This window comes from Electrophorus electricus, chromosome 4 (genome assembly GCF_041902795.1).
Source record: "Electrophorus electricus isolate QZ-2024a chromosome 4, ASM4190279v1, whole genome shotgun sequence".
Classification (NCBI taxonomy): domain Eukaryota; kingdom Metazoa; phylum Chordata; class Actinopteri; order Gymnotiformes; family Gymnotidae; genus Electrophorus; species Electrophorus electricus.
Window position 1 is genome coordinate 11,727,753 of NC_137500.1, and position 26,114 is coordinate 11,753,866.

The window sequence follows — 26,114 nt, forward strand, 5'->3', positions numbered from 1 at the left end:
ACTCTGTCAACTAGTCCTAACCTCAGAAGTAATCTGACAGTAATTCTGTACAAGTTGTTTAGTTTCCTTGTTCTATCTCAGGCTTTTTCTATTCCAGGAGCAGTCACTGGCTCACCCTTTTTGAGATGTCACCCTTCTGGAGCAGTGACCGTAATGCATGAAGGTTAACCCATCATATATGACTCAGACCTGAGGAAAGGCCATTAACGCATCAGGCCAGAACCCAATCTGTGTTCCCTCCAGTCGATCCTAGATATGGGATACAGTACTTTCAGGACATCCCTGTGGTAGACGGCAGCTGGTGGCTTGGACTCGACTCCAACAAGATGTTGCAAAACCGCAAAGCATCTGCCATGCCAGATCTAATGGCCAAAAAGCATAGCAGGCATTCCTTCCGCTGCTGCAGCCGAGCTGCTGTCTGAGTTTGGCTGCCCGCGGTCCTTCTGCCTGATCAAGCTGCCCGTGACCGTGTTGACGAGGAGCTCCTTGTTTTTCCCAGACTCAGTCATGCACACAGTGTAGTAGCTCAGCCCAAAATCTGCTCCTCTCTAAAGCCCCTGGTGTGCATCTGGAGCCTGGTGCAGGCTGGGATCACACTAGTCCCGAGCACTAAAGCAATGTTATTTTTCAGCAGCTCACGTATGTAGAAGAGCACAACATTCTGAACATATCTGACAAAGTTGATGTTCTGGACCTATCTGCCATAGATGTTTCCAAAGGCTTTTTTGGGGGAACAGTGAGATTAGGGCCACCCCAGGCAATAATACCCCATCAAATGACCAATGTTGTTTTGCTTCTGTTAAACTGGTTAGGCCCTCTTTACCAGACCTTCCACTTACCAAAAAAACAGTAGATCGTGCACTGTGGTATGTTCACACACTCTAAAATATATGAATTTTACATTTTTTTTAAAACACAGCTACCATTATTACTAGCTTTAGTTTCAGTGGTATCGTTCAGTGGAAATAATGGATCTGTTTATTTCAACAGTGAGTTTCTGCCCTCGTTGTCTATTTTAGGCCATTCTCACAAACAACAGACAAAAAAACGGAAACCATCACTCAGAAGAGGGCTCACATGGAAAACACACAAAGATAAGGTAAAAAAAACACACATGCTGTCCAAAAATGAACAAACACAGGGTCACACAAACACACACTCACTCTCTGGTAAAAGGCCTCAGGCTAGTCCAAGAGGAAATCAATCTGCAAATAAAACAGGTAAATAAGCACTGTCATTGTGGGAATTTAATCATTGGAAATGGAACCTTTTTAAATTTGTTTGTTTCAGAGTGTTTCCAGGTGAAAGGACTGTGTCATAGAGAAACCAGGAGTCCCACGCCCTGCCCTACTATTGTGGCTCTCATCCCGTGTGTGAACCTTTCAGCACTCAGTACATTGTTCTTCAGCTTCCCCACGTCTTTCTTCTGTGCTCTGTGCTGGTGCTGTGGTGTTTTCTGGCGGAAGTGCTCTGGGTCCTGCTCACGCTCTTGTTCCCACGACCTTCTGCCCTTCCTCCAGCCTCATGCAGTTGAGGCCATGCAGGACAAGGCCTCAACTGCCATCCCCCAGCACATTAGCACAGGATAGCACACTGCTCACTGAGACAGACCACAGACACACACACACACACACACACAGCTAAATCACAGCTACCATACAACGACTGATTGTTTCTATTTGTGTTTTTCATAAATTGTCTGCATTTTTTCTCAGAAAGACTAGTATAAATATAGACCAGATGCTGGGAACGATCAAAATTAGGAATCTCAGGACAAGAACCATATACTAATTTACATGGAGCAATTTCTTTGGCACAGTTAGATGTTTTATATTTAAATACCATGCTGTATTTTACATCTACTCAGCCAACATTTTTGACAGCACCACATTTTCACCACAGAGTCAAACATTTTCTAGAAAAGCAAAAAAGTTATGACTCGGTTTTTACTTTTTTAGAAAATGTTTGACTCTGAAACAAAAACATTACATTAAAACATTTTGAACTTGCATTGAAGGATAAGAATGTCCAGATAATCAGACTCCACACACACACACACACACACACACACACACACACACACACACACACACACACACCACTGTAATGTTATGGCTCTTGCCTTGAATGTCAAATACTACTAATATGAGCTATCAATAACGTTGGAACGGTGTGTTCTCTGGTCACTGGAACCCCCAAAATAAACCTGCAGTTTCCCCATCAGACATCCTGGTGGGAGCCTTTGGAGGGGCAGTGTGTGCTGGCGGTGGGCTCAGATGACCGTCACCAACATGCCGGCGAATTACAGTGATGAACCAGGCCCTAAGCCAGCGAGTGGTGGGTCCCAGGCTTTCTCTCTGGATGCTGGCAATGAGGTAGATGTCAGTCTCAATATAAACAAAAGAACAGGTTGCGTAATCGCATATTCTTAACAATCATTTGCAACAGCCTTACTCAGCTCTTCATTTGGGCTTCACTCACCAATAATGCCATGATCTCTCACTGGGACAGTGTGGTGCTCTGAGAAAAACATACTTATGTTATATAAAGAAGCCTAAAGCCTAGAACAGGCCTCTTTTCCAGAAATCAGACCGTGGGCAGTTATGACTAGAGACCACATGACACGCATGCACCATGTCAGGATGGCAGAGAACAGCTCACCTGTCTTCAGGAACCATGTCTAACTCCAGCTACAGTGTGTGATGACATGATAGCAAAGCAGATTTGGGGTTTACACATCTGACTCTAATTAACACAGAGAAGCAACTCGGTGCACTTCAGAGCCACAGAAAATCAACAGGAAATAAAACATTCACCTGTCCCATTTGTGAAGATTGAGTGCATTAACTCAAATGAACTGACATTGCACCTGTGCCCTTTTAAAATAGCCATTGCCTAAAGCAGCTTTAGAGAAATCCAGCCCCAAATCCCTCCAGCAGGAGGATGAAGACACCAGTTCTCTTGATCACACACATTATAGAATAATGTATCACAGTTGCATCAGAATATAGCCTATTTGTGGATGTGACTTATATCATTCGAGTCAGAACATAGCAAAGAATTTCAAATGCTTAGTTAATAGGTTTGATAATGATCTGATATGAGCTTTTCAAGCCATGTGTTTCTTGTGCATCAACCCCTCTTGAAAAGCTTGTTCATAATATAGGGATTGAGGGATGTAATCCAGCTCTCTGTGCATTGCAGACTGTTTGAAGCATTCCAAAAGGAAAAGAGTTTTCTTGGTAGAGGAACATTACTATTATCAGTGTGCCAGATTGTCAGTGTGTCTTAAGTAAATGCTTTGTGTTATAAGAAGCCACTAATTACATGAGTTTGTCCTCCATAAAGAATCTTGTGTTGATTTGCTTGTGCATGTTCTGTGCATTTTCCTGCCATGGAAACTCTGGGCCTGAGATCTGAGTGGTATTACCACAGTCAGGCATCTTAATGCGCCACAGACTGCTCAGAAACACTTAACTCACTGTATACAGTGCCCAGAAACATGCCAGTTCTGCTCACTGCCAAACACATTACCCAAGGTATACTCCACATATGTCAAAACACTCAACCACATGACAGGGATGACCTTTGTATCTTCTAGAATGCTAAACTTTGTAGCACCACTGGCAGCATGATAGCACTGTTAGAGAATCAAATGAATCCTCAAAGCATACACAGGTTCAAGGTTGCTTTGGGTCTTGCATTAGTGGTTAAATCCTGTGTTTGTAAAATACGTAAATCAACCATGCAACATATTTATTTGTATGGAAAATGATAGCACCAGTGTGCAGAATTACTAAGAGCTGCTAATACATGGGGTGTAGGTTTGTTTGCTATGCTTCCATAAGCTGAGAATAACCATGTTAGCATGGAGTGCTCCCCCACAGAGATAAAAGCTTGCACGAAGAAGCACTGTTAATGAACATGCTCTTTTGCACAAGGTTCTGCCAATGTTCACGCAGACTATGCTACTATTAACCAAGAGCTCATCTCACAGAATTAATAATGATAAATATGTGTAGTTAGAAACCATTTACATATTGTCCATGATAGAGAGACAGATATGTATAAAGAGAGAGAACTTTCATAGGAACTTTCATCACTAAATCAAACAGAACATATATGTCTGAAAGACCTGCATAAAATTCCAAATAGTGCTCCTAGTGAGTCCACTCCATTCAGGCTCTCTGCTCGTCACCACCTGTCCTATGTTGGCTGCGATTACGTGACACTGTAAATACACATTTCCCGGACATGGGAGAGAAAGAGAGAGGAAGAGATACAATGGGGCCTTTAATTAGACTAAGTCCAGGCCACAGAGCACTAGGGAAGCCTCAGTTCCCCCCGCTGCTCTGCTGGCTAGAGCATTCGTCATGACTGAGCCAACCAACCTGGTGCTCAGAGGAGCTCACTGTGTGTGTGCGCAGTAGGTGAACGTCCAAAGGTCTGTGATGCAGTGTGTGAAGTGTTCCACAACACTTGGATACTGTGTATGTGTGCAGTATATATGCATGCCAAGGTGTATGTAAACTCATGAAGAGGATGCTGGGAGCAACCACTCCTGGAGAGAGAATACTTGCCCTCTATGTCACAGCCCTGATTGTCCTCATTAGCCTCTTGTGCCTTATCTCCTACCCTGACTGGGATGAAGAAGTGCTCTCCGTAATTTTCCATTCTTTGTTCTCCACCCAGCACTGCTGAATATTTCATCCCCACTGTGCTGGCCACGGGCTGTTAGTCAGCTGGTCTGCACATGCACGCCCATTTGGGGAAAAAAAGGTGTGGAGAGGGTCATGCTGAAAGAGATGTGTTTGTTTTTGAGGTAATGTGCAGTGAAATTTGACTTGCATCATTCTAGATATTCATTAAATACAGAGAGGAAAAAATGGTTGAGATGAAAGAAGACTGAGGATGACAGCCTCCACCACACATGTCAAATTAGGCTGAGACCATGTTTACCATCAATGAGCCAGATTCTTACGTCACAATAAGCCTACATAAACCTTTTAGAGATTACTTTGGTATTGTTTAAGTAACAGTGCAAGCAGAACCAGGGGAGCAAGACTTAATTCAACATTTTCTATGCAGCATTGCTCAAAAGAGCCTTTTTACCTTGTTAATTTTAAACATTATTAGTAAAGCTCTACTTTCTCATTATGTTGGTGTATCATAGGCTGTAAAGTGTGCTGTCCATTATTTTGTGTTTCCACTGGCTGTTCTTCTGGTGCTAGAAACCTCTACTAGAGAAACCACAGCTAGGGGTGTGACCAAGCTATGGCACAGGGCTTGTGTTTCCCACTAATGCAGAATTAGGTCACCATACTAAAAAGAAAAGTTACAAATCAATAGTTTTCTTTAGGTTTTCTACAAATTAGAACAAATTCTAGTCATGACATATACTTTATGATTTCCATATAAATGCTCACAGTCAAAATTTGCTGAGCTTTGAAAAAAAAAAGATGCAGCAACATTTCTAGAATAGATTTTATGTGCTCTAAATGGCAGTAACATTCATAAAAAGGAAAATATGTCTGGCCAGTTACTAGCTCTCCCTTTTCCTCCTGCATTGCTGTTGCAGTTTTAACTCTTGTGTGGTGTTTGGGTATGTGGGACCCATTTTCAATGTTTAACAAAAGAAAAATGTTGCGATTGATTATTATTTCAACCTCAGATTTTATGGCTTTGGGTCATTTCCTGTGAAGAACATATATCATAACACATTTTTAATGACTTCACACTGTACACCCGCCCTACACATTTATATTACACAGGTGGTTTTTGGGTCCACTGGACCCACAGGTAATAAAAGTGACCTCCTACATGACCTACTGTTAGTGTCTGTGTTTCTGTTTGTGTTTGAGGTGGTGGTGGGGTGGGTGTGTATGTGTGTGTGTGTGTGTGTGTGTGTGTGTGTGTGTTTGCATATGTGTTCATGCACAAGGTCCTACTATTCACAGACAAGATTTCAACAGTTATATTTCACACTGTCTGATCCTACATTCATGCACATTTACCCTCTATCTTGTGGGAATCATTCATTATTTTCTCTCACTCCTCAAAATTGGTGGTGGAGTACAACCAATAAATATCTGTGTGTGTGGCTATGCATAGCAGTTGATCAAGATGGCAAAAAGGTTCTCTGCTCAGAAGGCTTTAGAAATTATTTTTGAAGAGAGAGAAGATTGCAAAAATAATGAAGAGGAAGAATTTTTTGAATTTGAAGATAACATTTCTGTCAATTCAGAGTCTGACAGTGAGTCTGAATAGGATGAAACTGAACTTGAACCACCATCAAAATGAAGAAGTCAGCAACCAGCCACAGGAACCCCTAACCAGCCAGCCACAGGACCAACCCATCAGGCAGGACCAGCCACAAGACATGCCCATCAGCAGCCCACTGCAGGACCAGCCCGACAGCACTCAGGACATCAACAGCTAGCATGTGGAGAAATATGGATGTCAAAAAATGGTGAAATTGAATGGTCTCCTTGGCCAAAGAAAGAGCCACCCCAGGGTCTGCCAATGTGATAAAGATGCAACCGGGGCCAACACGGATGGTAGTTACTCTTGTCCAGGACACTGAGTCTTCTTTTGAACTTTTCATCCCGGATGACATCCAGAAAATTATTCTGGCTTGCAGCAATTTAGAGGGAAGGTGTGTTTTTCAAGAGGGTTGGAAGGACATGGATCAAACCCATTTACATGCATACCTTGGGCTTCTTATCCTTGCTGGAAGTATCTGATCAAAAGGGGAATCCACAGAATCCCTGTGGGATGCATAAACTGGCAGAGACCTGTTCTGTGCCACAATGTCTCTAAAAACTTTCAAATAATTTCCAGGATTATCTGCTTTGATAACCGAGATGACAAACCAGCTCGGCGACAGAGAGACAAGCTAGCTGCCATCAGAACAGTATGGGACAAGTGGGTCCACCGCCTCTCCCTGTTTTACAACCCTGGCCCTAATGTCACTGTTGATGAGCAGCTGGTGCCATTTAGGGGCCATTGCCCATTCGGGTAATACATACCATTTAAACCCGCAAAATACAGAATCAAGATCTGGGCTGGCTGTGATGCTGTGTCATCACATGCATGGAAAAGTACACATGCAGGAAATACATATGCAACACACACACAGAAAAACTCTGCCCCACATGTGTTTTATAGGATGCCATGAATAGAGTATGTGTTCAATGGGGCTGATGTTTGTTATACTGACACAAATGTGTCTTAACAATGTCTTAACATAAACATGTTTTTCCACCCATATGCTGATATTGAATTTTCCTTTTTTCTTTTTTACATTTTTTACATTTTATCACATAAATGGATTGCAATATCATTTATAAATAAAAGGGGTAAATGGTAAATATTAATCATATATCCTGTCTTCATATATCCTGCTAGTATTTGTCATAAGGAAACCATCTGGTATTTTTATTACATAAATTGTTATGGCTGCATTGATTTAGAAACCCAATAATGTGGTGGGTCCACCAGACCCACAAACATTGGCTGAGTAACAAAAATATGAAACACCACACAAGGGTTAAATCATATAGCAGAGTTCAGCAAGATACTTTTTAGCCACATGAGTTAATTCCAATATTTGTTACAAATAAACGTCCAAGTTTACAGGGCAATTTAATTCCAGAAGAATCTATATGAAAGGTTCCTGACTGACAAAAGGAAACATTCTCTTGCAAGGACATGCCAAACACCAATAGGATTGTTTTTGGTTAGTAAGTTAGTTGCTTTTTTCAGTACAGTAAGGCATTCCATGCTAGTTCTCTCTGTTGGAAGGTCATTATACTGTCCACTGGCTGAATGATCTATTACCTGTTGTGTCTAATCAGATAGCCATCTTGGTGCCCTGTTACTAATCTGTTAATCCATTTGGCAGAAGGCATTTTCCAGGCGTACAAATCCCATTTCCAGGCAGTCAAACTGTACATAAACAAATAAATTGTTTTCTTATACGAAGCAGATGGGAAAGAGTGTGCTCAACAACCTTTGTATCTAAGGCCATTTTGTACTAATGTACCAGTTAATTATCGAACAGACAAAAAGTGAAATGAGCACCATAGCATGTATAAATTAACAAGAACTCATAAGCGTTAAAAAAAAATAAAGGAACTTTCCATCAGGGCTATAGTCCAGGAATTCCGCCCGAGACCAGGTGTTGCTCTATCAGATGTAAGAAGTACAGCTAGATACATTTAATATGGGATTACTTTAATGAGTGTCTAAATAGCTAAAAATCCATGTCGTCAACGTGACTTTTCAATATTTGTGTGAAGCTAACAACCATTATGCTATTTTGTTTTCACTTTTGGTCTATTGTGGCCTATCCCTGTTTACTAATAAATCTACTTCCCCCGGTTCCACATCGTTTTAGAAATTAATAATTATATCCATGAATTTAACTTTAATAATCCAGGTGGCTTGAGGGATGCCAAATTAAATTTTAGTAAATAAATAAATAAATAAAAAATATCTCTCTGTTTGAGCTCTGAGATATGTATGATGTTTTAACCGGTATTTATTTTCAAGCTAAATCCAGTAGTTATTAGCATCTGCAAATTAAATCTGCAAATACAGTGCACATTCTTGGAGAGGTATAATGTACAATATAAAATATTTATAAACGTAAATAAAACAATAGGTGTTATATATATATATATATATATATATATATATATATATATATATATATATATATATATATATATATATATATAGATAGATAGATAGATAGATAGATAGATAGATAGATAGATAGATAGATAGATAAAACTACGCTAACTAGCTACTCATCGTCACGAACCACTTTGTAACTAAGCAACTTCACTGTTCACTTCCTCGAGTCGTGTTTTTCCCATAATGCACTGGACCTGCCTTTAAAACCCCTTACTGCTTGATCGGGCTTCATTCACACAGTTCACGCGTGGGAGAAGTGACCTATAAAGTGAGGCATAGCAAGTATTCAGTGATTCTTCAGTGAAGCGCTGGATATCAGTCAGCGTCTGAACAAATTTGTTTACGAATGGTGAACTACTCAGTAGAGTTTCTATTAAATAGTCATTGTTTTGGTTGTCAGAGAAAATATAAGGGTCCAGTTTCAGTTTCCTCTAAAGAGATCATGCGCGACACAGAGGAGAGGTAAGAGTTTATGTTAATACGCATATTAGCGTGCTACCGAAGTTAGACTATATTAATAAAATATTTTCTCTCCGAGTGCACAAGATTTTATTACCCTTATGCATCACATGGAACTTTATGTATAAGTAAATTGTAAACTTTGAACGACCTTTCTTTAACGAATGCAATAGCTTAATTTCACGAAACGTAGCCTAGTTAGCTGGTTGTGTTTGTGGGGAGGACCTCTCCAGCTTGCATCGTTCACCCTTCGTTTAACAGAGATGTGTGCAAGCCCTCACCGACTATAGGGGAACCTGATATTTAACCAGAACAGGTTTTCACAAATCTTTCTGAATGAGTTGTAAAAATCGTCGAGGGGGAAAAAGTTGTTTTTGATCGTCAAGAATGATTGATCCGTTTCGAAATTTCTGAGACTGAAGGATCAAATTACCATTTTTCCCCGTGGGTATATTTTAGCCATCAGAGTAATCAGAGATGGACGGCAGTACAAAGTGTCGAACGGGCCGCGAGCACTTCCACTGTGGCGTTGCAGGATTATCGTTTGATAGTCGGAGGACAACGATAATACTGCGATGTATCATAATATTCGGATTGCTTTCAGATTAATCGGATTTAAACAGGTACAGCGAGGAAGGGGGGGATATGCTGATGCTATGAATAGCTTCAAAATGAGGGCTGGACAACCAATAAATATGGATAGACATTGGCTACAAACGCTGTTTACTGTACCGGTACTGACTTGCTGTTTATTTATTCCAATAAACAAGTAGCAGTGCAATTTATAATGCATGACGATGGTTTTACGTGATAAGCGAAAACTCTCTTTTTACCTCGAAATCATAAAGGCCGGTTCTGCAGTGTTTACAAAAGTGTGATGGTGTTTGTACGCAGTGCGCGCACTCCGTAGTTCTGTCTCCTAACGGAATCGGTTCCCCTGTCCACTTTAGACAACCATTGCGTAACCTCTCCGCTAGTTTGTAGCTCGTTGTGTTGTGGTGCAGCGGATGGAAACATTCGTTTAGCATGTTTTCACCTTTAGCATTGAAGACATTTGTGTTGAGTAATCGGAACACTGAAAAATAATGACTCACTTAAAGTAGATAAACTGACAGAAATTTGTCTCAGAGATTACCTAATGTTAAATTTGTACAATACAAAACAGTTTCGTGGTGCTAATTGTTCAGGGGGTGGACCTTAACAAATCCTCCAAACCATTATTTATAGAGGGATATCGATGTGTCAAGCATCTATTAATTATAAGACATCTCTGTTTGTGCCTGAATCTAGAAGCATTTTGCTGACATACCATTAAACTAACACAGACATGTGGTTCACATTACTTCCTGTTCCTCCATGCACATTCTGCATGGTCGGGTGACTTGGCCAAGTGCCCAGGAACTGAAAAGCGTTCCTGTGGAGTTTCCAAAGGACTAAACACTGCTGTGTGGAGTCCTCCTCCTTCACACGAGGACAACAAAAGCAAGTTCAGATTTCCATTGTTGAAGTACCTCAACACTGTTAAGCTTTTGTTGTTCAATTCAGTCGCATATTTATCAAATGTCTTTGGTAAAAGACATATCTCAAAAAAGGCACAGGATGGAGGATGGCAACCCCACTGCTGCAGTTGCACCTCTCTAGCTGAGCCCTGTTTTCCTGGAAGACTCTTGGTTTCCTGTTTTGGAGCTGAACCTTTCCTGGCTGTCTGCCTTCACCTCTCACTCGTAACCTTGGCTAGCATTGCATCAAACACCAATTATTAACACACAAATAACCAAGCGGATTGAGGGCTCATCTTAAACCTTTTAATGTGGCCTCTCAAGCAACTTCCTCTCTGTGCAAGTCCTCTCAGGCCCCTGGTCTTTGAGCTCTGGCAGAGGGAAGAGTGTGAGCTAGCCTCAGCCTTTGACGCTGCTGCTCATTGCCATCTTGTTTTGCTTTGTGATTTATGACTCATTAACAAACTGTGTGTGTGTGTGTGTTTGTGTGTATATATGTATGTATATATGTATATATGTATGTATGTATGTATGTATGTATGTATGTATGTATGTGTATATATATATATATATATATATATATATATGTATATAATGTGTGTATATATATATATATATATATATAATTTATATATGTATGTGTATATATATAATGTATATATGTATATAATGTATGTATGTATATATATATATATAATGTATGTGTGTGTATATGTATATATATATATATATATATATATATATATATATATATATATATATGACTGATTCACGCATATTCTGTATGTGTACATATATTTATCTGTGCGTGCATGTGTGTGTAATTAGAGTATAATATATAGTTTTTATACACGTGTATGTGTATAAAAAAACTATATATTATACTCTAATTACACACACATGCACGCAGACATATAAATATATGTACATATACAGAATGTGCGTGAATCAGTCATATATATGTGTATGTGTATAAAAAATATATATATTATACTCTAATTACACACACATGCACGCACAGACATATAAATATATGTACACATACAGAATGTGCATGAATCAGTCAGTCAAAAGTGCAGTGAAGTATACAGGGTTTCCAGAGACAGAAGCTATAGCAGATGGAGCTTGTTTATATTACAAAAACAAGGGTTTGGGGGGGGGGTGCTGAGGGTTTACAATCTAGTCTTGGTTTCTTGACATTCGAAGCAGACTTTATTTGCATGTGTGTATTTTTCTACATATAAAATACACACGATGGATGGATGGATGGATGGATGGATGGAATGCTCCTGCAACATCCAGAAAAAGTATGGGTGAGAAGGTTTTCATCCAAACTCACAGACTAGTCACCCAGCACTCAGATACTGTCAAACAGTGCCTTCTTTCCCAACTGGAAATGGATGAAATAAAGGTGAAATGCCATTGTGCAACCACAGGGTGAGGCTGTTCCTCAAAGAGCCACTTGAATGTGAATAACTAGGTCAAGACCACGTATGACCTGCCAGTCATCAGATATCCTGCAAACACAATAAGCTGACCAAGAGAAGAGCTGGACTGGATCCACTGAAGATCCACTGTCCAGGGTGAGACGAGACATCCATGAATACATAATGGCTGCCAAAGATGATCTGATGAGGGAGTACCTCAGACAGATGGGATTATAGTCACCATGAAAGCAGAGGAGGTACCATGGCAGGATAAACCCTCCAAGGATTGTATCACTGACAGCGGAGGTGGTTGATCTAAGACAATCCTACCACTGGCAGGAAAAGGCAGGACTGCAGGACAGCATGGGCACTAATCATGGTAGCACAAGACCAAGCATTAAGCGCAAGGTCAATTGAAGGGCCGTATGACATCAGACTGTGCAAAGCAGCCTCTGAGACAATCTAGAATCTATTTTGTAGCAGGATGCAAGATACTGGCAAGGAAAATGAGTCACATCTAAGTGGTAAAGATCATATGCTGGCACATTTGCTGCACTCTTCCAGGTCCCATTGGGAGGAACCACAGAGAATAGTGGAGAACAAGGCTAAGATCCTGTGGGACCTTCAGATCCAGACCAATAAGATGTGGTGGCAAGCCAATCACACACTGTGATGGTAGATAGGATGCAGATGGAGTGTGTGTGTGTGTGTGTGTGTGTGTGTGTGTGTGTGTGTGTGTGTGTGTGAGTGTGTGTGTGTGTGTGTGAGAGACTGACTGTTTGGTTATTGCCCCCCTTTTAAGCAAGTCAGTTCCAATCATTGCTCATATTACCTAGCTGGTTTAAATGTTGACCCATTCTCGTTTCTGAGTGGGATTATATAACCAGAGATGCTGTTTGGAGCATGAAATGAAATGTCTCTGAAATGTCTGAGCCAGCAACACTCGTGGGTGGGTGGGGTGGCTGAATGTCAAAGGGCAAGAGTCTTACCTTTCAAAACAAGCTGGCATTTCAGTCTCTGCCATGTGCAGATCTATAACAGAGAGGGTAAAACTATATGAATCCGTAGCTCCCAGGGCCCGTTTCTGACCCCTGATGGTACAAACATTTGTTCACTTTAAAGGTGGGGAGTTTTTTTGTTTTTGTTTTTTGTTTTTAATACCAGTCACCATCTTCTAAGTGATCAAGTGAGCAATGTTCAGTCTCTTGAAAGGCGTCACCATGGCGAGTAAGTAAGTGTGTTTTGAACCAGAATGATTTGCGCATATGTGCAGTATTGCTTTTTCTAAAGACTGCAGAGGCGTGATGGCAGAGGCAGAGGTTGGCTCCTCAGCTATTTGATAAGGCAGGGAGTTGCCGTGTAGCCTAATGAGTTTGTTTTCTGCATCATCAACCTTGTCTCCCCCAGCTTTGATGTGGACTCTATGCAGATTGGGTCACCCTGACTACCTGTCCGGTTGCCAGGGCAGCAGAGGCACGGCTCCTCCCTTCCCTCGGTTGCAGAGCGATCTGGCCCTCACACGACCAAAACAAGCACCGACGTCTTAAGGATTGTTTTCCTCATTTTCTGCACACTGCTCTTGAGAAGGCTGCTCAGAGCCTGACCAAATTTGGCATCCCTCAGGCAGCTGAGACGGAGCCTATTTACTGGCGAAGCTTCAGTTGCTGTTTCTGTATACAATAAATTCTTGGAGACTTTGCTTAGAGGACAACATGCGCTTATGCTTCTGATGCACCTCATAAGATAATGAGTGGGGTTAGTTGCGGTAGCTTTGCTTACTGATTAAACAGATTTTCATCCAAGACCGTGTGGTGATATTCAAAGTGCACTGCGCTTCAAGCACATGTCACTCCTTGGCTGCAGGCTATGTGACTTTTAGAGAATGTGACCCTGTTTCTCTCTTCTGTGAAGGAGACTCTGATAACTATTATTACTAACTCTGAAACCCAGAGCTGTAACCCAAACCACCAGTGCTGCTATTTAGAGATGTGTTTATGGATCACGCGCTCTTTTGCAATATGTGGATCCCAACTGAACACCAGCACTCTGTTCTCACTTCCTCTTAGCACCTGACTGACACATCATTTGGGTCCCAGCTGAACTGGAAACAGATTAGTACTGTCCACATTATGCATGAGCAATGCGCTTGAAGTTAACAGAGCTGTCTCTGGAGCAGTGTTGATTCTACAGCGTGTCACATACATTCGGTGCTGTGATTCTGGTATTTGATTCTGAGTCTATGTCAGGGTTGGACAAGTTCCTTCCCAGCATATTAGCCCGTATCCAGCATCTCACGTTCCGTCTCTGCACTTTCAAATGTATTCAGCATGTTCATACAAGTATGATTTAAAAACTCTCTCACCTACTTATCAGAGGCCCCACTGCTAATGCTGTTGTGCTGTACTGGCACGATAGCAGCAGCCTGGACAATACTCTTCACACTCTGAACATGGTGTGGCACTTTGCAGGGTGTGAGAAGTCCTGATAAGGCATGGAAGAGTGACTAGGAGGGGGGCAGCGTTTGGGGGTGCAGAGAAGTGTTGTGCTGGAGGTGAGAGGTGGGGCAGCAGTGGGACCCTGCTGAAGGAGAACACCTTTCCACAACCTCACCCGGGACATCACCTGGAACACTCCATAATATGGCAAAATGCATGACTGTGGGTGTGCCGTCACAACAGATAGGCCAGGCATCTTATCAAACATGTACCACCTTAAGTATTGCTTTCATCGATGGGTCTCTCTCTCTCTCTAGCTCTTGTCTGGTTGACTCCAGTGTGCACTGCTCCAGGCAGCAGGCTCCAGGGCCTCTGTGGTGCTCCTGATGCCCCTCACCCACTAACGAAGATCCCGGGTGGGCGAGGGACCGGAAGGGATCTCTCTCTCAGTGTGCCACTGCACAAGGTGAGCCAACCGTGTGCCTACCCGCGCTGCTGCAGACAGGAACACACGTGGACAGGCGGAAATTTAGTGAGTTTTGCCTGATGTGTGTCTGCCAAGAGAGCAGTCACAATACACTGCATAGGGGTTTTCACAGAACAGTCACAGAAGAATATATGATTGGTCACCATGCTTGTAGAACACACTGTGAGTCCTCCAAATGTTTACTGTGTAGCGCCATTTGTAATCAGTAATATTGGTTGTAACCGTTGTTACTCAATAGACTGAGTTTTTCTCTTCCTCCTCTACTGCACTTTGTTTTAACTGCATTGTTTTAAGTGTTATTCAGTGTGTCCCACACTGTTTGTACTTGACACAAATTCTGCTGTTTTTATTTATAGTGCATTGGGCATGCTAAACCTGATGTTGGTTGTTGAGAGCCAAGTTTATGGACTTTGCATGGACACTGAACATGGGCTCCATTTAATTCAGATTAGAATAATTTTATATGGTGAAACAAATAGGACCGATGATCTTTTGATGCTTTTGATATAGTGAAGATGTTTATTTTTATTTATATATATATATATATATATATATATATATATATATATATATATATATATATATATATATTTATATATATATATATATATATATATATATATATATATATATATATATATATAATATTATATATATATATATATATATATATATATATATATATATAATATTATATATATATATATATATATATATATATATATATATATATATATATATATATATATATATATATATATATATATATATATATATATATATATATATATATATATATATAATATTATATATATATATATATATATATATATATATATATATATATATATATATATACACACACACACACACACACACACAAAGCTTTTTCTGCAGATAAGCCTAAAAGTAGACATGTATGCATGTACGGGGGAAGGACTCTTGTAGACATTCATCCACCTGCTGCTGAACTGTCACTGTCCCCTTTCAGGATGACAGGTTGACCGTGACTCAGGCAGGGCCAGCGAGCGGAACGCCCCCTATCCTGCACTTCCAATACCAGCTGAGTGAGCGTCGTTTCTCCTGCTGGGAGACTGTGCTGGCGGCTGACTGCCTCTACCTGGAGATCCCCAGCGGAGCTCTGCCAGATGGCAGCAAAGAAGGGTGCGCAGGACCCCGCAGTGAGCCAGGAGCATGCCTCAACACTGGGCTTCCTGCCACTGCCTCGCTAAAGCCATGAATTCACACTAACATGCAGACCAGTTTCAATCATAATGGACATTTGCTTTAAGTGTAAATAAATATTTAGGGAGTGTTTACTGACATTGTATATGCAGGTACTAATGCACTGATCTGTACTAATATTGAGATTTCTAGCATGGCTGACACTGCGTTCTACCCTTGTTGCTCGCTTGCTTGTAAAGGTCAGGCCATGTCCATAATCAGTGATTGTGAATGGATAAATGACTAAGAGTACATAAGCTTTAGAGTGCTAGCCTGGGGCTGTACAGGGGAGCATGCACCCAGTGTTAAGGTTGCAGCTCCCACCAGCCATATGAATCACAATATTACTGCAGCTCACCCTCTTCCATGAATATAAATACTAGCTAAAGAGGTTGCGCTCATTAGAAGGCCGGTTGCATAGCCAGCAGTTGTTCAGTGTGTTTGAGAATCACCTTTGATGGCTGCAGCGTGAGCGTTGTGCTCTGGGCAAGGTGGCGGGGGGTGTTGGTGCTGGTGTTGGTGGTGTTTTAGCTCTGCTGCAGCTGCCTTGCATTACCATTCAGGTCACTGGTGTAAACGTGGGTGCCTCATCATAATGTCTCTTTTGTGCTACAGGCTTACAAGTCTGCTGGAGTTCGCTGAGGAGAGACTGAAAGTCAGCTACGTGTTTGTGTGGTTCTACAAGACCAGGGAGGATCGATGTATGAGATACTTGTACTATTAGCACTCTCAATCTAGAAATAATAAACTCTGAGTTCGCTTGCAGAACTGGTCTGATGTGGTGCTTTCATTTTGCCTTTCCTTCTAATAGTATCCTTTGTATTTTCTTACCTACTCTTAATCTAAGCATTATTTGTTCTGTGTTTGGCTGAACGACTGGCATGTTCTTTGTGTTCCTTGCAGTGTCCATCACAAAGACCTTTCACTACATGGGTTTTGAGATGGTGAAACCTGGCCACCCTCTGGTGCCGGCCCGACCTGATCTCTTCTTCATGGTCTACTCCATGGACGACAGCAGTTCTGATGAGGAATGACTTCCAGTTGCTGTCTGGCTCTTTAAAGCACCCACCCTCTCTCTCCCCACTATGCCTTCCAGCTCTTCTCATCCTCCTCTACTACTTAGCACTGTGTTCCCACCCCACCCCTCCTGTACCTCCTCACCAAAAACTGACTTAAGTGGGGTATGGAGAAGTAGGAATGAAGATAGAGGAGGAATGAGAACTGACTGAGTCCCTGATTGGTTCAGTCTTCTTTATCATCTCACTGATTGGTTCCTATTCCTGTCTGTTTTTGTTTTTCAGCTGGGGGTTGGTTGGTGCTAAAAGAGACATGCAACATGTCCTCTGTTAGTTTGCACCGAATACCAAAAGGTCTGTACTCTTTTTATATATATATACTCTGCTTTATATGGGACATTGTTAATGGGGAATTGTATAAGGGAAGGACAATGCAAGCCATTCCCCAGTATGGTGTTTGCTTCAGGGTGGTAGTACAACACAGGAATGATTTCTTTCTGTTTTGTTTTTTTTTTGTTGTTTTTTTTTTTTTTTTTTGTAGTGTTTAGCAGTCCTTATCTCCTCATGTTGTTGTCCACCATTCCTTATTGTGCACTGCAGGGCTCTTTCACATCTCTGCTGTCATTGGAAAAAGGAAGCATGAGGTCACTAGTTATATTTGTGCCAGTTCATGACAGTGTTCTGGGTCCATATTGATCAGGCATGGCCGACTGAAAAGATATAAGGTCAGGTTTCCTTAGCTCACATAATGGCCAGCATTGGGAAGTAAAGGGCAAAACCCGCAAGTTGATAAACATAGACCATGGTGTTGAATGGTAGAAGCTAGCAGGAGAGGTCGAAGCTCTTGGCACCAGTGACGTATTCTCTCACATGATTCAGTTCGTCAGCACAATTCTAAAGCAAGGCTAATGACCTGAATTATTCATTGACGAGCCTGGTGAGCTGCAGGGAGGACTCTGAGGCCTAGACGCGCAGCGTTCCAGCTTGGCCTAAAGATGACTCTAGAATCCGTTCAGCTTGAGGTAGCTGAGAATAGAATCAAGTAGGGCCTGAGCTGATCTCAGTTCAAGTTTGTGTACAGACTCTACAGAAGCTCCTGAGGATGGAGTTAAGGTAATTCTGTCATACTACATGCAACCAACATGAAGTTTAGTCACTTGTCCTGACGAGAAAAAGATGAGGGTGGGCTTGGACTCAGTGAGGATGCTACTCGAACTCATGCCTTGTCCCTTGTGTTTTGTCATTCTACTGGCCTTTTAACTGGGCTGTTTTCTACACCAGTCCCTCATGGAGACTAAAACTGAAAGCAGACTGTTGATCCACACCAGTCTTATAAAACGTTTGACATGATGATTGTCTCCCGATGTTCTTCACCTTCCTAAACCAAACCAGTAGGTTTAGCTAAGAGCGGCCCTGCTCACTCGCAGGAAAAGGGCCGTTGACATGAGCACTTTAGCTACACACATGTAACACAAACATGTGCATTCAGGGTACATCACCAAGAGATGCAACCCACACTTTTAAGATGTCTTGTGCATTTAGTGAACTTGACAAAATTGCCAAAGAAAATGGTCCCCACTCAAAACTCAAGCATTTTCACTTCAAAACATGATTACTCTAGGAACATTACAGTTATCACTGTAGTAACACCTTTTAAGCTAAAGGCTGAGCTAGCACAGTCAGGACAAACTACAAACAGAAGAATCGAAATACATTCCCCATAGCTGGAACTGAACATGATCATGCCTGTGGAAGCCAAGTGTGAGCTGCATTTGGACTCCATCTTTGGGTGCACAACTTCTGGGGGCTTTAAGTTCTGCATGTATATATATAATCTTGTTTCCATAGTTACTTTTGAGCCATGACAATAAGCTGTTAGATTTTTTTCCATCTTCTGAGATTTTATTTTTGACAATCTGGATCAATCGATTTTATTTTTGTCTAGCTTGATTCTTTTGTAGTTTAGGATTTTGTTTACAGTAAAAAAAAAAAAAAGAATCATTTAGACAATCCATACTTGTATACCTTGAACTTTTTCTTTGTCTGAATAAAATGTAAAATGTGAACCAAGTAGCCATGGAATTCTTTCCCAATAATATAAAAATTACCTTTTCAATCATAATAGCTGTACATACTGATTTTTGCATATTTTGGTTATCTCTGTTGCTGACTAGACACGTTCAAATTGAACGAAGATTCCTACGGATATTCTAAATAGTTCTGTGTCAAAGTATTGTATTTGTCAAAAAAATGTGACTATGATGGACAGATATTCTTCTTGTAGCAGCAAGCATGTATGGACAGTACTGCAGAACAGTGTCTGCTCCCTGGGTGCTGTGACGCATTCTCCAATCTCCAGGCAGGGAGGCAATGAATCCATCCAATCAGATCATAGAGAACTTTGGCGTAATGCCAGGGCCACTGATCTTTCTTGCTATTTTAGGAGCGCCAAAGCGAACATAACTGTGACGAATGCCTTACAGTCTCATTCAAGTACTTAACCTTGCAAGCGCTGTTGCTCATTACAGAGCATACGTGACTTGACCCCGTTTCCAGGCGGGGAGGTGGCCTGACCAGCTGCTCTTCTAATGAAGTCATGTGTTTAACATTCACTACAATTCATCATTTCATAGCAATTAGTGGTTACATCACAAAGAACTTGGAGGTATTTCTTCCAAATAAAACATACTCAGCTTCATAAAACTGTGTTGCTGGGATACTGTGCAAACTTTGATGCTAATTGCATAAGAATTCTTGCTGTGGCTTTGTAATAAATTTTTTTTTTCAAAATCCAAGAACAGAGACAGAGCTACTTCTGACATTAATCTGACACTAACCTTATCTAACAGATTTCAGCTTGTGGCAAGTACCTTATGAAAGTCATATTTCTCAGAATGTTTGTGAGGTAGGTTGCTTTGCTGTGCTGAGTGTCCTGTTGTAATTAGAGCTAGTCCAAGTCTGTGAGCCATCTCCACTACAACTGCATCCCAAACAACCCTGCACAACTTCAGACATTTCTCATTTATATTTGCATTTACATTTATGGCATTTAGCACTCTTATCCAGAGCGACTTACAAAAGCGCTTTGTCATTTACTCAGAGTACGTCCTAGCCAGAACAGCAGGTTGGAGTCCAATATACAAATGATTTAGAATACTGTAGAAATACAGGGATCACTGCTGATGCCTAGAAGTACAAAATATATGTCTCTTAATAAGTATAAAGTGCTAGAGTTTGTTAAACAACATCAGTGTAATAAACAATACTCTAGAATAAGTATTAATTTAGTCAGTCAATATGGGAGCAAGGTCAGTTGTCATTTAAATATTCCAGGAATAGATGGGTCTTCAGTCTGCAAGGGACTCTGCTGTCCAAACAAATGGGAGTTCATCCCACCATCTTGGAGCCAGGACAGAATATAGTCTTGATGCTTGTCTTCTGTTAGACCCGAAGCATGGTATTTCAAGCTGAGTCATACTTGAGGTTTTAAGTACTCAAGGTACCGATCGGGCTTTGACCATCTTTCCTGATCTGATTCTGGCTTTCAGCCGTGTGTAAAACTCTTCAGCTAGAACATTTGCGTAGATACTGGTCTAGAGCAGTAACTCCTGCTCCCAGTCCAGACAACCACTGGTTTAGAAACATCAACACAAACATACATACTCACTCATGTATGGTACGGTATGTATCATACAGCCGGACAAACTTTATTAGACAAAAGATCCACTGCATCGGGGGCAGACAGGCTTCCAGAGAAATGTATTTATATTTGATCTATTATTTAAAATCAGATTCAGCAGATTCACTGAATGCTGCTTCCCCTGTCCCATTATAATGTGGTTTTATAGTAGTGCTTAATGGCCATTTCTAGAACTTTCCCTTTAACCATTGTGTTGCATTTAGAGCACCAATGACCCAGCCAGACTTGTCACTGTTGTATTTATTAAAGAAAACATTAGACATACAGACAGACAGAGTGGTACACTATGTATCCAAACCTTTGTAATATTTTCTATAAAAGGAAGTGCAGGTTTCTTATTTTTCTTTTTCTTTCTGCTCCTTCTCTTTTTTGTCTTTCTCTGCTTTGGCCTCCTCTGCTTCATGCTTCTTGATCAACTCTTCAACCTCTTTCTGTTTTAGGACCTTGATTCTGGTCTTACCGTTCTCTCGTGTCAACGTGGCAATCTCAACTAGACCAACACAAGTGGGACATGGCATTAGGCATAGAAAGGTACAGAAGGAAAATTGCAGAATCTGCAAAGTATTAAAAATGCACTACAAATAACTACAAACCACTATCGTTATACTAAGGACAACAGAAAACTCATGCTGTGGCTGTTTTACCAGGTTTATTCAGGATGGGTAAACAAAGGCTGCAACTTTAATGCTTGTGGCACAGGACTCAGACAGGGCCTTTGAATGCATAATGCACTGACATACTTTAGTAACAGCCCATCTCAAATAACTAGTTTAAGGTATCCATGTTTTTTGCACTGCTCATGTACCAGTGACACACAAGGGGACATATACACACCTTTCTCTGCAGAGAGCTTGCTGACATCCATGGTCTTGTTGAGCACTTTGATGGCCAGTGCGAGAGCAGTGGAGAGAGTCATCTCTCCCTCTTTAAAGTCCTGCTTCAGCATTGATACTGCAGCCTACAAGAAACAACACAGAAACATGCCTATACATTCACTCACAAAATGACCAGAATTATCTGCACAGCCCTGTGCAGTAAATATGAAACTGTGTGAAGGAGGCAAAAAAAAAATAAAAAACCATCTTTTGCCTTAATTTATTTCTGTAATTTTGTTTTGTGGACAAAAAAAAAGTTTTTGAATGAATTAACATGGTGAAAATTAAATTGGATAGATCTCAGAGAATGTTCTCGAACACGCTGCTAATGCTCCAACACCCTCTATAGGCCAAGACGTCAAATAACAGTGTAGTAGGTACACAGTGCTTATTCTGTACAGGATTAATATTTAAGTGCAGAAAAAAAAACAACAACACAGAAACCTCTACACATTACATATCACACCACATGCTAGTTATTGCCTACATATTAACTGCAACAGTTAACTTTATCACATGACAAATTTCGCTGCTTTAAAAAAAGAAAGAAATAAGCCAATGGTAACTTTTGCAATATACCATTCTTAAAAGCCACACCCAGAAACTTTAGCAACTGCACAAGAGGCTGAGATCCTGAGAAAAGCCCATGTTTACAGCGACTACTGACACTTTTCCCCCCTCCATTAAGTGTGAAGGCCACTTCATCACTGTATATGTGATCAAATTTGACTGAATTAATGTTTTACAGTGGTGTAAACAACTGGAAGCCTGAAGAATACACCCGCTTTGCTTACTTTGTTCCCCTACAAAGCTGCTCAGCTACAGCAGTAGTACACCAAAGACTGCCATTTAAAAAGCTCCAGCGCTCGATAAAGTACACCTACTGCACTGTTGTTGCCAATGCAGGTAGCCTTCCAGCCTCCATAATTTCCGCTGGGGTCACTCTGGTACAGCTGGAAGCCATAGTGCTTATCCCAGCCCATATAGAGCAGAGACACACCAAACGGACGCTTTCCTAGACACACACAGAAAAGCATAGATATTCAGTTATTATTCTTTGAAAGAGTGACTCTGTGCTCCAAAAAGTGAAACAAAACAGAGTCAAACAGTGTGCAGTGAAGCTATGGCACCTCCAAACTGTGTGTAGGCTTGTTTGATGTCACAGAGGGCTGTAACCAGCTGTTCACAGGGAATAGGCTCCTGGTACTGGAGAAGATATCTGTACACATACAGTGGGTACAATGAGTAAGCAACTTATCTCAAAAACATGGCTCTTGAACCCGGGTCCTACAGGCGATAAACACATGCCCTGACCACCATTTCACCATTCGAAGTGACAATCCCCATCACATCACAATCCTTCCTTCAGAGGGTGATGGTCTGTCACCCCATAATTTCAAAGTAGGTTTAGCATTCTCTTTTCTTTTAACTGTGGTTTATTATACCTTTGTGCAATTAGCCTGAGTTCATTGGTGAGGACATTGGCATCAGATGTGATTCCTGCTACACTGCATGCCATGTCTCTGCAACATAAAACAAACAACACATTTTTCATTACTTTGGGTTAAATCCTACCAACGTCCATTTACCTCCAAACATTACTAAGCCTGATCACATCACTGCAAGCATTATAATTATGCAAAAAGATCTGCTGTTAGATAGTTACTACTAATGCTTTAGTTACAGTAATTTTGCCATGTATCATGGCAAAAAGATGTGCTCTATTAGTTAATTACTAACATTAAGTTGCAGTAATTCTTCGCTAACATGACCAATAAACAAACCCACCAAAATTTTCACTCACTATTAGAAAACTGTAAAGAGGGAAAAAAAAATTCATTCTACACCAAGTCTAAAGCTATTGGTGTGGCAGAGCTACACACAATTTTCTGTGTATTGTGAATCCTACAGGTTTACTGGAATACGCACTGAGATCTGGTCTTCATCATTCACAAATCTTTTATTTTTTTCTGCTGTGAGACAAACAAATAATTTACTGAACCTCACTGAATCACTTAATGAACTTCATGCAACCAAAAAATCATACCAGTGTGACCCACTTACTCATTGAGTTTGTAGATCTTCTCTGAAAAGAAGACCTCGTCCAGCAGTTTGTGGATGTTCCTCCTCTCTGCTGCCAGCAACACACCATCATTGGCTAGAATACCTAAACAGGTACCAGCATGCCCAATAGCCTCCATAGCATATTCTACCTGATACAGACGCCCTATTAGAGACAGAAGTAGTTGTTTAGCATAATTTTCACATCTTCACCCCCCACCCTAAAAGAGAAAAATTGCTGTAAGAGACACATGCATGCATGCACACACAAACACCACTGAATATATATTCAATATATATAAGTACAATGAACCATGGATGTTTACAGGTTATTGTATTTTGAAGGCAGTGAAACCTAAACGAGAAAGCAGCTGTGTGCTATGGGCAATGTTGTCCACTTACCCCAGAGATTAAACAAGATACCATAAAATGTACCTTTCCCATTCTCTAATACATATGAATAATCGAACACCTATTTGCTAAACTCAAAGTAATGTTGTTAATGATGTTCCCAGGGAAGCGTCATTGAAATGATCAAACCAAGTGAACTTCCCTGAAATCCTTTTTGGTTAGTTACTTTTTTTTTTTTTGTTCTTCATATGTAGTCATATAGTTTTCATTGTTGGGTGAAATCATCTGTAAACAAAATGCAACTAAGGGATATAAAGGACCTCTATATATTTCTGTGGTAACACTATCCTAAAATAAGAAGGACTAATCACCTGGGAAATAGCTCGGGAACCAATCGGTACATTTAGGCTATTACGCAAAAAACACAAATAATAGATATTACTAAATAATAATTACCTTCAGGGGAGAAGATCGTCGTTCTTGAATCATATCTTCGAGACTATAAAATGTTTGTTACATAAAATAATGCGAAAAGAGTTTATTAGTATTAACTGCGTAAACAGAAGCAACTGGATATGCTGGCTATAACGGCCAGAGTTACTCACCATTGCGGCTTATTATATGAATCTTGCATACACAGAAAAACGAAGCTTCTTAGCTTTGCTATCTGGACCAATTACAGAAGAGACAACGTATATAAAACACACATTACGATAAACAATATAATAAGAATAACGTACGACAAATTTTCAGTTTCACTAGATAAACAAGAAATAGCTAGCGTAATCCACAGAGAAACAGAAAGTAGCTAGCTGACAAATCAGATAGCATTTCAAACAACATAGCCAGCTAGCAACGACATTACAAACACAGGCCTTTCATACCACATTTAGAAATATAGCTAGCTACATAAACTATGCTTAGAAGTAACATATTAAATATATATAGTCAATGGAATCACATTTCGTGGACAAAAGGGCAGCAAAAACGTCTAACTTGATATGTACTAACTAGCTATGTAGCTAGCAAGCTAGCAGATGTTTCCCAAGCAGGCAAACGCGAGCATGAAGCAGCAACTTTCGTTTGTCAGCAAGTAACTAGCTCCTTGATTCAGCGAAGAGTTAAACTCGTTTTCATTACCAAGTCCAGTTTACCTCAATATTTTGAATATTTCCTCAATTGACAAACCTGTTAGAGCTAATAAAAAATATATATACATATTGGTACCTTTACGGTTGATGTCTATTTCTTGCAGGAGGTTCCGCCGGCTCATGAAGTTAGCTACCGTTTGCAAGCATCAAAACAGTATTCAAACGATGGGAGCCGACAGCGCAGACTAGTGGACAGGATGATGTCCCGGGGAAACAAGCTAGTGTATTAACCTTACAGTAGTGGCCAAACGTTTTGAGACTGACACAAATTTTGGTTTTCACGAAGTTTACTGCCTCAATTTTTTAGACCACTTTGTCAGATGTTTACATGGTATAGTGAAGTACAATTATACGCATCTCATTATTATTTTTAAAAAAACCTTTTATTGACAAATACATCCAGTTTAAGCAAATACTTAATATTTACAGTATTGACCCTTTTTTAAAGACTTCTGCAATACCCCTTGGCATGCTGGATATCAGCTTCTGGGCAAAATCTTGACTGATGGCAACCCATTCTTACCTAATCAGTGCTTGGAGTTGATCACAATTTCTGTGTGTTTGTCCACCCTCTTTTTGAGGATTGACCACAGGTTCTCAATGGGATTGAGATCTGGGGGAGTTTCTTGACCACAGACCTAACATTTCAGTGTTTTGTTCACTTGGTTACAACTTTGGTGAACTTTGTGAAAACCAAAATTTGTGTCAGTCTCAAAACGTTTGGCCACA

General features: G+C 40.6%; 2 protein-coding genes across 3 annotated transcripts; one reads left to right on the forward strand and one right to left on the reverse strand.

The window, feature by feature from the left end:
- The first annotated feature begins 8,912 nt into the window (after window positions 1-8,912).
- Window positions 8,913-22,041, forward strand: oaz2a (ornithine decarboxylase antizyme 2a). Its single transcript, XM_027001281.3, is given in 7 exon segments — window positions 8,913-9,162; window positions 14,838-14,904; window positions 14,906-14,986; window positions 15,999-16,171; window positions 16,847-16,932; window positions 17,135-21,478; window positions 21,794-22,041. Coding segments are annotated over 6 exon segments (654 nt in total). The 5' UTR covers window positions 8,913-9,046; the 3' UTR covers window positions 17,266-21,478; window positions 21,794-22,041.
- Window positions 21,170-25,584, reverse strand: psma4 (proteasome 20S subunit alpha 4). 2 transcript variants are annotated; one of them, XM_081712420.1, is made up of 9 exons: window positions 25,462-25,584; window positions 24,840-24,901; window positions 24,691-24,733; window positions 23,887-24,049; window positions 23,268-23,345; window positions 22,953-23,041; window positions 22,707-22,837; window positions 21,782-21,905; window positions 21,170-21,437 (listed from the first exon to the last, which is right to left on the reverse strand). In XM_081712420.1, exons 2-9 carry the CDS (start codon window positions 24,840-24,842, stop codon window positions 21,283-21,285), a joined length of 786 nt encoding a protein of 261 aa, XP_081568546.1. In that variant the 5' UTR covers window positions 24,843-24,901; window positions 25,462-25,584; the 3' UTR covers window positions 21,170-21,282. The 2 variants fall into 2 exon arrangements, with proteins under 2 accessions (XP_081568546.1, XP_081568547.1); XM_081712421.1 differs by lacking the exon at window positions 25,462-25,584 and adding an exon at window positions 25,389-25,408.
- Window positions 25,585-26,114: the final 530 nt, after the last annotated feature.

What these genes read in the sequence shown, in the direction of transcription:
- psma4 (XM_081712420.1), bottom strand. An exon ending in AAGATCTACAAACTCAATGA is followed by an intron (nt 23,346 to 23,886) that starts GTAAGTGGGTCA and finishes TTTATGTTGCAG; the next exon opens with AGACATGGCATGCAGTGTAG. An exon ending in GCATTGGCAACAACAGTGCA is followed by an intron (nt 21,906 to 22,706) that starts GTAGGTGTACTT and finishes TGTTTCTTGTAG; the next exon opens with GCTGCAGTATCAATGCTGAA.